Source organism: Balaenoptera musculus, chromosome 2 (assembly GCF_009873245.2).
Source record: "Balaenoptera musculus isolate JJ_BM4_2016_0621 chromosome 2, mBalMus1.pri.v3, whole genome shotgun sequence".
Lineage (NCBI taxonomy): Eukaryota > Metazoa > Chordata > Mammalia > Artiodactyla > Balaenopteridae > Balaenoptera > Balaenoptera musculus.
The window spans coordinates 161941599-161954490 of record NC_045786.1 but is presented as its reverse complement, the minus strand read 5'-3'; the positions used below and the strand labels follow the sequence as shown (position 1 = coordinate 161954490).

Here is a 12892-nt window from a genome sequence, read left to right as displayed (position 1 = left end):
TTTTGGAACACGAAGAAGATGTTTCTAAGCTTAGCAGAATGATCTAGTGAAGAGGGAAGAGGCAAATGAGACAGAGAGATAACTACCTATTGTTTGAGGAGATAGGGTCCAGAGCATGCTGAATTGGCTTTTCAAAAATTACTTTTTGGGGGGATGTAATTTAAGGCTTACGGAAAGTTGCAAAATAAAAATAGTACAGAGAATAGCTGTATACCCTTTAGCCAGATTCACTTACTGTTCATATTTTACCCCATCTACCTTCTCTTCTGCACTTTCTGCCTCTTCTCCATCCTCTCACTGAGCTGTTCATAACCACAGCACACCCATCATAAGTTTATATTGACACTTGTCTTTATCTGCTTTACCGTCTATATTGCAATGTTGTCACTTGATCTAATTATGTCCTTATTAGCATCTTTCCTAATTTAATACAGGAATTAGTCTTTGGTATCATGTCTCTTTAGCCTCTTTTAATCTGGGATATTTCTATAGACTGTTTTTTTTTTTTTTTTCCTTTTTACAACATTGTTATTTTTGAGGAAATAGCCCACCCCTCATGGTTTCCTTTTTTTAGGAACAGCCCTCATCTTGTGTTTGCGTGGCGTTTCTCTGTAAGTAGGTTGAGGTTAAGCACCCTCAGCCAGAATCCCATTTGGGTGATATGTCCCTCTCAGGGCGCCACATCTGGAGGCACGCGATGTCTGTCTGTCTCTCGTAGATACTAATTTTATCACCGGTCAAGACGTTGTCAGATTTCTCCATTGTATTATTTCTCTTTATATTTTCTTCCCTTGCAACTAATCAGCAGCCTGTGGAGAGACATGTTTGACGTTGCAGATATTCTGCTTCTCATCACAATTTCCGCCTGGATTTGGTATCCATTTGTGATTCTTGTCTGATCCAGTTTTTGCCGTATGATTGCAAAGTAATGATTTTATAATCCCAGTGCCTCTTTCAGTTAGCCCTTGGCATTTTTACTATAAGCAAGAGACTTCCCGTATGCTTGATTGATCAGTCCATCTCTCTTTTATCAGTATGGACTCATGAATTTGTATGTTTTTAATGATTTATAATTCATTACTATACTTAATTATTTTAGTGCTCCACTTACCACAGATTTGGCTATTGAGTGCCTCCTTGAGCTGGCTCCTGTGTCCTTTAGACTGGCTTGACTTTTTTCTTTTTAAAAATCTTCTTATGTATAAATTTTGGATTTACAGAAGAGTTTACTAGATTATTTTTTGGATACAGGTTTCGTATCACATATTAAACATGACTTTTCGAACAATATTATTGCTAGGAGAAGGTGTTTTTGACATAACTCCCTAACTTGATGGAATTTCCCCAGGCTTTAAATTTCATGTTAAAAATTTTCACACTTTCAAAGTATTCAAATGTTGTTTCTTTGCTGTTCAATTTAGGTTGCAACTTCTTGGTGAAGCCTTCCTTACATATTTTCTCTGAGTTTTTATGTGAATATTCCAGTCTATAAAGATTTCTGTCTTCTGGCAGAAGGATTTCCCGCATTTTTTGCATTGTTAGGGTTTCTCTCCTTTAGGAGTCCCCTGAGAGTCAGTGAGTGATTCTGTCTGGATGCATTTCTTACGCTACTCTTGTTTATGTAGTGTTTCTACATAAATACATGTAGTTTGCCAAAAGCACTCTCACATTCATTATTCCCGGAGATTTTCTCCCTTATGTGTGTTCTTTGGTTCTGAATTAGGGATTTGACTTCACACGGAAGGTTTTCTTTCCTTAACCGGTTCTTTGATGTACCGACAGGTGTTATTCTGGAAGAAAGGTTACCCACGTTCTTTACAGGTGTAGTGAGTTCTCTGATGTAAAGGTTGACTTCCGAAAAAACCTTCCACATTGAATATCCTGAGTTTTCCCCCCATGTGTATTATATCACATTTAGTAAGATATGTCTTACACGCATGTGTTACATTCATATGGTTTCTCTATGGGTCACTTGATGTACATTGAAGGGTAAATTCTGGCAGAAGGTTTTCCCACCTTCATTACATTCTAAAGGTTTCTCTTGAGTGTGAGTGCTCTGATATAAAGTGAGGACTGGTCTGTGGCAAAAGGATCTTCCAAGTATGCCTTTGTTAGTTTCCTCCCCTGCCTTTTCTTTTTTTCTGATGTTTGAGAGAGGGTTGACTTGAGGCTGGAGATATTTTATAAATTTCATGAACATTTCCTCTCCTTCCTGAGTTCTCTAATGCTTGGATTTGGACTTCCTGCAGAAACAGTTCTCACATTTTTGCAGTCATGGAGCTTCCTTTTAATATTAATTCTGATGTACATTAAAGCTTTAGGTTTTGAACGAGGTTCTCTACATTCCCTTCATGTGGCCTATCCCACACCTGAGTTCTCTTATGTATAATGAAGACTGCCTTATTATGGGACATTTTCTCAAATTCATAATAGTCTAAGGATTGCTTCAGAACTGGAGTTTTTGATGCTGAAAGTAGGCTTCCCTATGAGGGCTTTCCGACTTTGGTGATGTGCTCCGGGACCTGCTCCCGTATGCACGTCCCTTGCGTTTAATATCAGGGATATTATAGGTACTCTCACATCCACTTCCCCATCAGATCATTAGGATGCTTCCTGTCACAGCATCTTTTCCTAACACTTAATTTTTAAGTATATTTCAAAAGGTTACAAAGTAAATTAGTCATCTGAGAAATTCAAGGGAAGATTGGGTTGGAGGAATGAGATCAAAGTGTAGGTGCTTAGTACCTTGCTCCAAAATTACTGTGAAAGGGGTTTCCTTAGTCTACAAGCTTCCAGGCTTCTCCCTTCCTCTTCTGGTCCTGATATCAACAGCAGATTAACTTTCTCAAAGCATCACTTTCTTCATGATTAAAGGAGTAGACTTAGCTTCAATTCATGTCCCCTTGAAAGGGGAGACTCAAGACCACAGACATCCCAGGGAAAGAGTAAAATAGCCATCTTAGCAAGAAGTCACTGCTGAACTATGAATGCTGCTAACATAAAATTTTTTCATTAGGACTGTTAGTAGTGAACCAATTTCAGACCAGCTCCTTCATTTCTCCCTTCAGTGACATGAGTCACATTTACATGTTATTTTTCTTACAGGAAGAGAGTTTATACACAGATTATTTTACCAAATATATTATCTCTCTCCTTAATGTTTTAATCTTGAAGAACCGGAAGGTTGGCCTTGGCTTTCTGGGAGCTATTTATTCAGGTAATCAACTTCCCAAAGTTCTTCTGAGTAGCTGTGACTTGGGAATTCTCCCACTAGGTGTAGCTCTTCTTACATCCAGACAAGGTTGTGCCATATCTCCAGCATGCAACCCCAAAGGACCCTCCACACAGAGCCCATTTGCTGCCCAGCTTCCTGGGGGAAGGTCCAGACTCACATCCTGGATTGAGCCTGACAGGGCAGAGCCCTGACGATGCACACATTTCATACAGTACCTAAACCTGGATGCCCAGACCCTGCTTCCCAAGGTCTCTCTGAAAGGTGGGTCGTTTCTGTAGAGGTTCCTTGTGAAAATTAAAAAGAGTGGAAAGTTAAGACAAAGCCATTAGAAGAGTAGGATGTCTCAGGGAAAGTCACACTGGGAGAATTTGAGGGCAGCCAGAATGAGTAGCAAAAAGGTGTCAATGACATTTTTAATGCCTGTAACTTAACAAGCACGTGAGTATAAGCAAAAACCGTTTAGGCACCAGGAACAAGGAATTATATTAATGGGAGAAAAAAAAAAAAAATCAAGCCACTTGTTTAAGGAAGCAGCAGATCAGTGTTGGGATTGGTTCCAATACACACTATTGCTACCTAATTTTAGAGGGTTTTATTTCTGTTCTCTAAGGGTATAGAACATTTCATATCTCCTCTAACTATAGAAAATGAAAGAAGTTTGCAACTAGAAGAGCCTAGAAAACGGTCATATATTTCCTTTTTTAAAATGAGGAAACTGAGCTCCAGAGAGGAATAAAAAATCTCAGTCCTGGCATTTGATGGTTCTTTATTGGTTTATAAGATACTTTTACATGTGTTACAGTATTTATTATTATTATAGATAATAATTATAGCTTTGATTCCTTGAGTGTTTACCATGTGCAGACTCTGTGATGAGTATTATGCATGGATTGTTAAATTTAATACAACTCTATGTTAGGATTGTCCCATTTTATAAGTTAAAACAATCCTGAAGCTTAGAGAGGTTAAGTAATCTGTGCAGGGTGGCACAGCTAGCTAGTAAGTAGCAGACCACAGTAGTGTAATCTCCAAGCTTACCCTCTCAACCGTTTGATAAACCCTTCCCTTGAGGTTAATAGTGTCATGGATCATATTGATGGAGCTGAGGCCAGTCTTCATTGTCCTGGGAACTTAATGAATGAATGAGTTGAAATCAGGATTGGGTCAGTACACGAAAGACAAATCACAAGGTTCTGTGCAGCCGCTAGAGGTTGATGTCAAATTTGGTTCCAAGCTACTGAGTGTCCAGATCAAATAGGGAATCACAACCAAGTGCAGATGTCAGCACCCACACCACAGAAACTCCTTTTCCAGAGAGACATAGTTTTCCCCAATGTGGGATATTTCCCGCACGATGTCTCATGGAGGAGAGACTAATAAGTGGACACTGACGTCCACAAACTGTTCAATAAATACAGTAGTGAATGAAGTCTGTAAGGCCGTTTCTTGAACTTTCTTCAGCATAGGCCAGTGGTTTAATGCCAAACGTGCCTGGGCAGTTCTATGAAGGGCAAGACCATGTGTGATCTCAGATGGTTTGACTTCATTGTTGGATAAATCGTAGAGCATTTTATATGAATAACAACAGCTAAGATTTATAAGACTTTTGCTTAATCTGCCCAATGCACATCGCCCCACTGCATTCTCACACAGCTGTCTGCGTGTTTTTATCCCAGAGCTATATAAAATATGCTTGAGGGAAAAAACCAGAACAAAGTATATCAGAATTTTGTTTCCACTGTGTGATTAGATCATGCTTTTTTTCTCCCCTTTCTTTCTGTTTTTTTATATTGTTGCCCTTTCAACACACTGAACATATTCTACTTTCATACTTAGAAAAAAAAAAGCTTTCCAGGAGCTTACCTTTAACCTGCAACTTTAAACAATGGAAAAATCAAAGAGATTGATTCATTACAGTGGTGATGATGGACTGTTTGATTCAGTCATGCTATCCAGGGTCAGTTTAATTGGAAAATAATTTGTGGATGATGAGGTTAATGGCTTTTATTTATTGCTATCTTGGCTGAGTTGTTTTGAGCCAGATAGTTGACTGTAAAAGTATTCTTTTCCTAAATTTAAATGTCTGTTTTCTAGTCTTTTAAGTTATATTGTAAACACATTTTTTTGTATTTGTTTTGTGTATATTTTGTTGTTTTGGGCTCTTACCTAAGGAACTGAGGCCACGGTATAGCAGGTGTAGCAAGCTGCTGTTTGACTTCAGATTTCAGCTGACCTCTTTGTTCATTTCTATCATCAGGAAACACATACACATTATACTTAACTTATCTTGAAATCATAGGACCATTTTGTGGTATCACCCACAGATATTCCCCTCTCAATTAATGTATTTAATTCCCCATTTAAAGATGATGAGTAAGTTTCCTTGTAGGGGTAAAAAAGAATTAGGAGACACTGACCTAAAGACACTTTTAAAAAATGTCATATGTGATAGGGAAGATGAAAGAAGTATTGTCACTTCTGTGATGGCCAGATGTCACACGAACACAATAGACAAGAAGACCTCTAAGAGCTTCGAAGGGAGCGGCACTCCCTTCCTGCCCGAGGTGTGGGACAGAGCCGGATGTGGAAGGCTGGGTGGGGTTTGCAAAAGGTGGAGAAGCAAAGAGGAGAACAGGGCAAATGATTGAAGGCAGATGCCAGCTGCGAGCTTGTCCTCCGGCTCCTGGTGCTCCCTGGGCTCTGCTGGTGCCAGCGTGGATGCAGAGCTCCGTGCCAATTTAGACTTCCCCGCGCGGTCCACACCCGTGCAAACGTTGCCTGTCATGTCCTGGAGACTTTGCCGAGGTGTTTGTTCATGGTCCAGAGGAGGGGCTGTATCACTCCCCCTCCATCACAGGTCCGCACTTTCTCCTCCTCCGTAGGGGCTCTTTCTGCATGCTAGCCCTGTGGGGTTGCTCCTACAGACCCCCTACCCCCAAGCGTCTCACCCTCTTCTCTCAGATCCCTGCCCCCCGTTTTACAGCGCGCCCTCTTGCCGGTCCCCCTCTCAGATTTGCAGGCCCAGAGTGCTCCTCAGCTGTCCCTGTGTTGGTATCAAGTCCTGCCGGAAACGGAACCCCCGGCCCCCCACGGAGTGGTGCTTTCTTCTCCCGCTGCTGCAGGGAGTGCGGTGCGCTGCAAGCCCGCTGCCCCCCAGCGAGCAGCCCTGACGGAAGCTGGGAGTTGGAGAGGGGGAGAGTTAAGGACCAGTTTACCTGGAAGGAAGAGTGAAGCTTTAAACTCCAGAATAAGGGATCGGCGCTTTGCACTGCTAACGCTGAGGAACCTTTGAAGGGTTATGAGCAGGAGATGTGCATGATAAAAAAAGATAACGATTCCCGTCCACGTTTGGTAGGAATAAGGTTTCGTTGGTTCAGATTTCTCTATTCTGCTGTAACCTGTTTTTACTCTTCCTCGTTTCCCTCCCAATGATAGAGTAAAACTTGCTTTCTTCCATTAAGGTGGATTCTTTTCTCTTCCTGCCCCTACTCTTATGTGTGTAGCTGGAAGAAAATATTAGCCCTCTGAATTTACTTACCCATCTTACTGTGACAACTCACTGCTCTTGATGCCACGAAAGCCCTTCTGTCCTTACAATCTTTTTATGCAAACACATTCTATCCTTTTTTTTTTTTCCCTGCATGGCCTCCAAACGTCATAATCTGAATTTTATTTCTCAAACTAGAAAAGGCTTGCATTATACCTTTTAAAAGGCCACTTAATCCTTTTAAGCCCTCATTTTTAGGCATTTTCAATCCCTGGAAAAATTAATAGATGGCCCAATGACTGTGAGCCCTCTCTTTTCTACTAAATCCAGGACCAGACTTCCAGTCTAAAAAACTTGGCATTTTTATTATTTTCTCCTTCATTCTCCCAGGTTTATTGCAGTTTCTAATTTAGGCTCACTGCGATAGCCAGAAAACTAGATGACTACGTTTTCAAGAGGATTTCTCTCTACGCACTGACCCTGAAACTTAGAACTGTGAGCCACAAAACAAAACAAAACAAAACAAAACAACTTTCAAGGAAAAATTTATATAGTTTTGTTGGACTTTTTGAATATATCCACCCCTGTGGTGAAAGATGATTACCTTCCTAGGAAATTGCTTAAAAACAAAAAAGGGGGAAAAGATAACACTTCTCTATATGATATATCTGTATCACATGTATTAAGTAGATTGGAAAGTAAAAAAAATATATATATTCATTACAGAACATGAAGAGTCCATTTCGCCAAGAGTAGTTTATAAAATGGAAGGGAGTGCTTTCCGTGATATGGAAAATGCACAGACTTGCAGAGTCTGGAAGGATTCGTAAAGATCGTTGGTCCCAGTGGCCTTTGAGGCATGATCCTCAGTCCTGTGTCCTGTGGGGGGCACTTCTAGAGGCGCTGCTGGAGAGGGAACGGGGAGGAGCCCACCTCACTCCAAACCGAATAGCTTTGCCTTCGTCTCTACGCACTGGGCATTCCTGATTTAGAAAGAAGAACCTTTCCTACAGCTAAAACAAAGTAAGAAAACTACTGGTAGAGTCCAGCTACCCGCGCAATTTCTGAACACCTTCTGTAGATTAATAACGAACACAGATAAAACACATAGGTCTACGTGGTTCCTGTTGTGATCCCAATGTGTAGCTACAGCAAAGTGTGTTTAGGTAACTTTCATTACTAGAACAGTTTACAGAGAAGACCCAACCTCGTATTTGGAATTAGAATGTTCTGAACATACTTTCACTCCAGGGGTGGACACAGGTAATGCATTTCTCATTGGGTATGAAATGTGGTGGCAGTAGAATTATGGAAAGTCTTTGTGAAGTGGTAATTTTAGGTTTGAATATGGTGACAGCAGGTGGAGCCAGTAGTAGGAACTCTATTTCTAGGCCATTTAAACAGCAGTAAAACATATAAAATTTACATTAATGTGTTTGCATTACAGAGCTGTAGGAATAGCAAACCTTTATGCCTTGGCTTTGGAAAGTGATCATACTACTACAACATGAGAGCTCAGCTGAATGGAAACTTCTCTATCCTTTTTAGAAAAGGGACTTGCATGGTATTGAATGCATTTGTATGTGTTGCCGTCGAAGATTAAGACAAGAGGATGGGGATGGGGCAGTGAGATATGTTTATGTGGTTTGATATTGACTTTAAAAAGTAAGGTATACGAGCCTGTGGGAAAATAGTGTGAATGAACTTGATTACATAACTAGAGTTATTTGTATTATTAGATGGTTTCTTCTTTTTAAGTGGTAATAAACATAGAGTTGAAATCCACATATATTTTCTCCTAGGAAACACTAAAGAACAGGTGCTTTTTATCCCCCAAGATTATGAAATAAAGACCTGACTACTTTATAGCCCCAAATACGGATGAGTTTTCTGAATATGTGGTTTAAAATATATCATTCACCACTCATGCACTTTTTTTTTCTTGTGAATCTGAATCACACATTGAACCACGGAACTGTGCTTCTTTTCTTATCGTTTCCTGAAATCAGATGCAATTAAATGAAGAGCAAATATTATGCATGCATTTCCTTTTCCTCTGAATTTTGTTTGTTTGTTACTGTATCATAGGTATTAAGAAATTGGGGTTTCTAAAATGACGATTTTGCTGGCTATGTGAATAAATAGAGACCTACTTTTTGGCATTAATTTACAGAGTTATAAGAGCATTTAAAACACATTTTAATGCTTTTTGCTGAAAACTAGAAATAACGTCTTCCTATGATTTTATTTACTTATTCAACAAACATGTGAGGAATGCCTCCTACAAGCAGGTATCTTACTAAACACTGTGGATAAATTTTGAGAGCAGACAATCCTTTGCCTCGGTGTGTCTCAGGCAGACGTGTGGGCAAATAGTTACCATGGGACCCGATGAGAACGAAGCTGCATCGCTGCACATCCTCCGCTGCCATGGGGGAAAATGCTCCAGACGCTAATTCCGTACAATGTGTATTTATTGAGCACATGCCAAGCACTCTGGTAGGTGCCAGGAGATAACGCCTGTTGCTGCTTTCTTGACTTTTGCTCTTGGTTGTCTCCAAAGCATCAAACAGCTAACATCTCCAAATTGCAACTCCCATCTCAGCACCACCCCCATCCTGCTTCCCCTCGTCTTTCTCATCTCTTTAAATGACTCCTCAAACCACCTAGTACTCAAGCCAGAACCTAGGACTTATTCTTGACGTCTTCTTTCTCATGCACCACGTCTAGCCCTCCATCTTTTCTGCAGTATGTCTGGAACCTTCCACTGCCCTCCGTTCCCACTGCCCGCACCCTCGTGACCACATCTCTTGCCAGTAGGATCCTAACGAGTCTCCTTTTTTATATTTTGCTTTCTCCCCAGTCCTTTTTCAAAACAATAGCCAGAGAGATCTTTCCAAAATCTAAATCAGATCATGTCACTTCTCAGTTCCAACTTTATTGACTTCCTATTGCAACTGAAATAAAAATCAAATTATTTCCTGTGGCCCACGAGGGGCTGGGCATTCGGGCCCCTGCCCACCTCACCAACGCCGTCTTCACCGCATTCGAGCCACTGTGGCCTGTCTTCACTTCTCCCACTTCCCACCCCATGGCCTTGGCACATGCTCTTTCCACGGCCTGGAATGCTCTTCTTCCCACCTTTAGCCAGTTGGTATCTTCTCATCATTTAGGTCTTAGCCTAAATATTACCTCCTCTGTGAGATCTCTCCTTCACCAGAGTCTGCTCTACAGGAGGATTTCTCTGACGTGTTTTATACCCTCCTGTTTTCCCCTCGTTGCGCATGCCACAGTTTGTAATTATGTGTACGTTTGTAATTGAACCTGTATCATCACCGTCTCCGTCACTAGACCAGTGGCTCCCTTGGCACTGGAATCGTGTGTGTTCTCTTTTCCCCTCTATTCCCCTCTATTCCCCTCTATTCCCAGAGCTTAATGCAGTGCCTGGCACCCAGTGGGTCCTAAAGAGTTGTAAGAGAATCGTTTAAACACATAAAGATAGATGGACTTTTTAAATTTCTAAATCTTTAACGACAAATAAGAAAAATGTGGAAAATTAAGAAAACTATTTTCTACTTTTTAAAAAACCATCGGAGCTGTTTCGGGAAACGTGTATAGTTCAGTATACCTCACCAAAATATTCCCTTTTGGAAAGGGTGCAAGTTCTTAAAAATTAACACGTGGTTATTGTGTGATTTGGGGCTATTTTTAAAACAGTGATACATTTTTAAATGGAAATCCTGACATATAAAAACGAACTGCTCTTTTTATATATTTAGGGCTCAGTTCACTAGAATGTTTAAATTCTTGGCTGCACTCTTTAAACCTACTACAAAGATCACATTAGAATTCATTTTAATAGACATTGTAAGCACAGTATCCAATCTCATATGATCACGCTGGGCTCTTTTATTATGAGAATCACAGGAAGCAGAGCCTGAGGCTGCAGAACAGTCACGGGGCGTACCTAAGGCTGGGGACAGTGCCAACGCTATTGTTTATGGAATGTTCTCTCCACTTTTATCTGTGGTATGCAATTGGTATTGACTTTTGAGAAACTACTTCTTCGCCCTGATCTCCCAGCTGGAAAAAAACCTGTCGTAATGACATCTGGCTAGGAAAAAAGGGATCAAAGACGCATAAGGAAAGAAAATTATGAGACCTTATTTTATAAGTAGTTTCGGGCCTGTCTGTTAGATCTGTCAGAGGGAAGAGTGTCATACTTTTTCGAGGTCATCATCTTTTATCCCCGGGAAGAGCTCAGTGAGCTCCGAAAGTGTCTACCCTTTCTGCCGTCGATTGCTAATGTGGAGTCTACTTAGCTTTTAAGAAAATGTCTTTTCAACTTTAGAGATCTTTATGAATAAATACTACTCACCAAAATTAAGATAACATTTGTTTGTGGTAGTATCACTTTCCATTTATGTTTTGTTTCCTTCTTAAAGAGAAAGACAGTAAATTGGTTTTTTCCAACTTTTAGGGATATTACTTAAGGAGTTTTTAGACATTGTAAGGAAAAAGAAGGAAGCTCAACTATATCGGAATGAAATAAGACACATCTTCACAGCTTTTGACAGGCACTGTAAGTATCTTTAAAGTGTTTTGATATAAAAAATGGCTATCAAGGAACTGTGAATGGGAACATATACTCAGTAACTAAAATAATATACTTGGAAGGTTATTTTACTGTATTCATTAGCTATTATCTTAGATGTTGGTGTACATTTTTTTTTCTCCATCACAATCTTAAATTCTTGACATTTACGATGGGTGAAATAATATCTACAGTTATATAATTGTACAATACTTATGATTTGCCTGCAATGTAATGGGGACAACAGAAGGGCTGGCCATGCGGGGATATAGCTGAAGAGCTACTTATGGAAGTTTAGGAGATCATGAGGCCTTTTTTTCCAACTCCTCCTTTGACCCACACATAATTGGAGGAATTGTTTTCCCACGCTGGGGTGGCCCAGAAGAGTAGGTTCAGACCCCCTCCCCACAGAACACAGGGTTGAAAGACTTGTGGAGTCCAGGTTCAGTATTTTGGTTTCTGTAATGGTTTTCCTCTAAATAATAATATAGTTCTAATACCAAGCAAGAAAAAAAATGTGAATTTTGAAGAATGAATTATTTTGGCAATTCACAAAGACTTGAAGCCTAATGCCATTGTTGCAGTGACTGTCCCTTAGTCCTTTCCCTGGGACTCAGGGAATCAGCAAATGATGGGGCTGGAAGAGACCTTCATGAGCATCTGGGACTGTACTGAGGGAGAGTATTACTAGATTCTCAGATTCTTCCAATGAGACAATCTCAGATTACCTTATATGTAAAATCAATTATAAATTACTGCTTTTCTCCTAGTAATAGATTAAAGTCTCACTCATATGTTACGGCTGAAATAGCAGTTCATGGGGCTAATAGAAGTGTATGAATGTTATGTATTCTGCTTTCAAATAGATCGTGGATATTTAACTCTGGAAGATTTCAAAAAAGCATTTAAGCAGGTGGCTCCCAAGTTATCGGAAAGGATTATTCTCGAGGTATTCAGGTAAGGTGCCAAAATCTTTATGTATACCCACCCCTTGATTTACCATTTGCTTTTACAAGTTTTCAGTTTTATGGAGAACACTCATTTATGCTTATTTTTCACTAGTGAACATTTTCATCTCACAGCATATTGTCATGATCCAGGAGAGAATTTTATAGTTAGCTATTCGTCCATCCACACCTTGACAGTGGGCTCTAAAGTGGGTGGAGTGCTTGCATACTAGGAAGGTGGAAAAATCATTTGTTAGTAGGGGTGGAGAGGAGCAGAAAGCAAGTAGAACTTCTTTGTATATTTATGTATTGACCAAAAAACCCCCCGAAGCTTTATTAATATTTAACATGGATGCTGGTGTTCTCCCATGGTCTGTATTTCATCAGACATGGGTTACAAATGGTCCTTGAGTTGTCTGGAGAGTAGAGTTGGGTTGATCAGTGGTGGCCCCTCCTTCGTTTGTTTTCAAAGTCATAGACCCATGTTGCAGTTCACACACACCTGATAAAGTAGATTTAAAGATTATATTATGTTGTCTTTATAAAACTATTTCTGACAAAATGGACAAGTGGCTTAAAAGCAGTTTCTGTTAGGAAGCTGCAGATTGAAAATAGTAAGAATAGTGTAA

The 12892-nt window shown here is 40.1% G+C and overlaps 1 protein-coding gene across 24 annotated transcripts in view; it reads left to right on the top strand.

The window, feature by feature from the left end:
* Positions 1-12892, top strand: part of EFCAB11 (EF-hand calcium binding domain 11) — a 180261-nt gene that overhangs the window by 5468 nt on the left and 161901 nt on the right. For all 24 annotated transcript variants that reach the window (XM_036841342.1, XM_036841333.1, XM_036841338.1 and 21 more), the window contains exons 4-5: positions 11203-11304; positions 12183-12273. In XM_036841342.1, coding sequence (XP_036697237.1) covers positions 11203-11304; positions 12183-12273 — 193 coding nt within the window. The remainder of the gene's footprint in view (positions 1-11202; positions 11305-12182; positions 12274-12892) is intronic.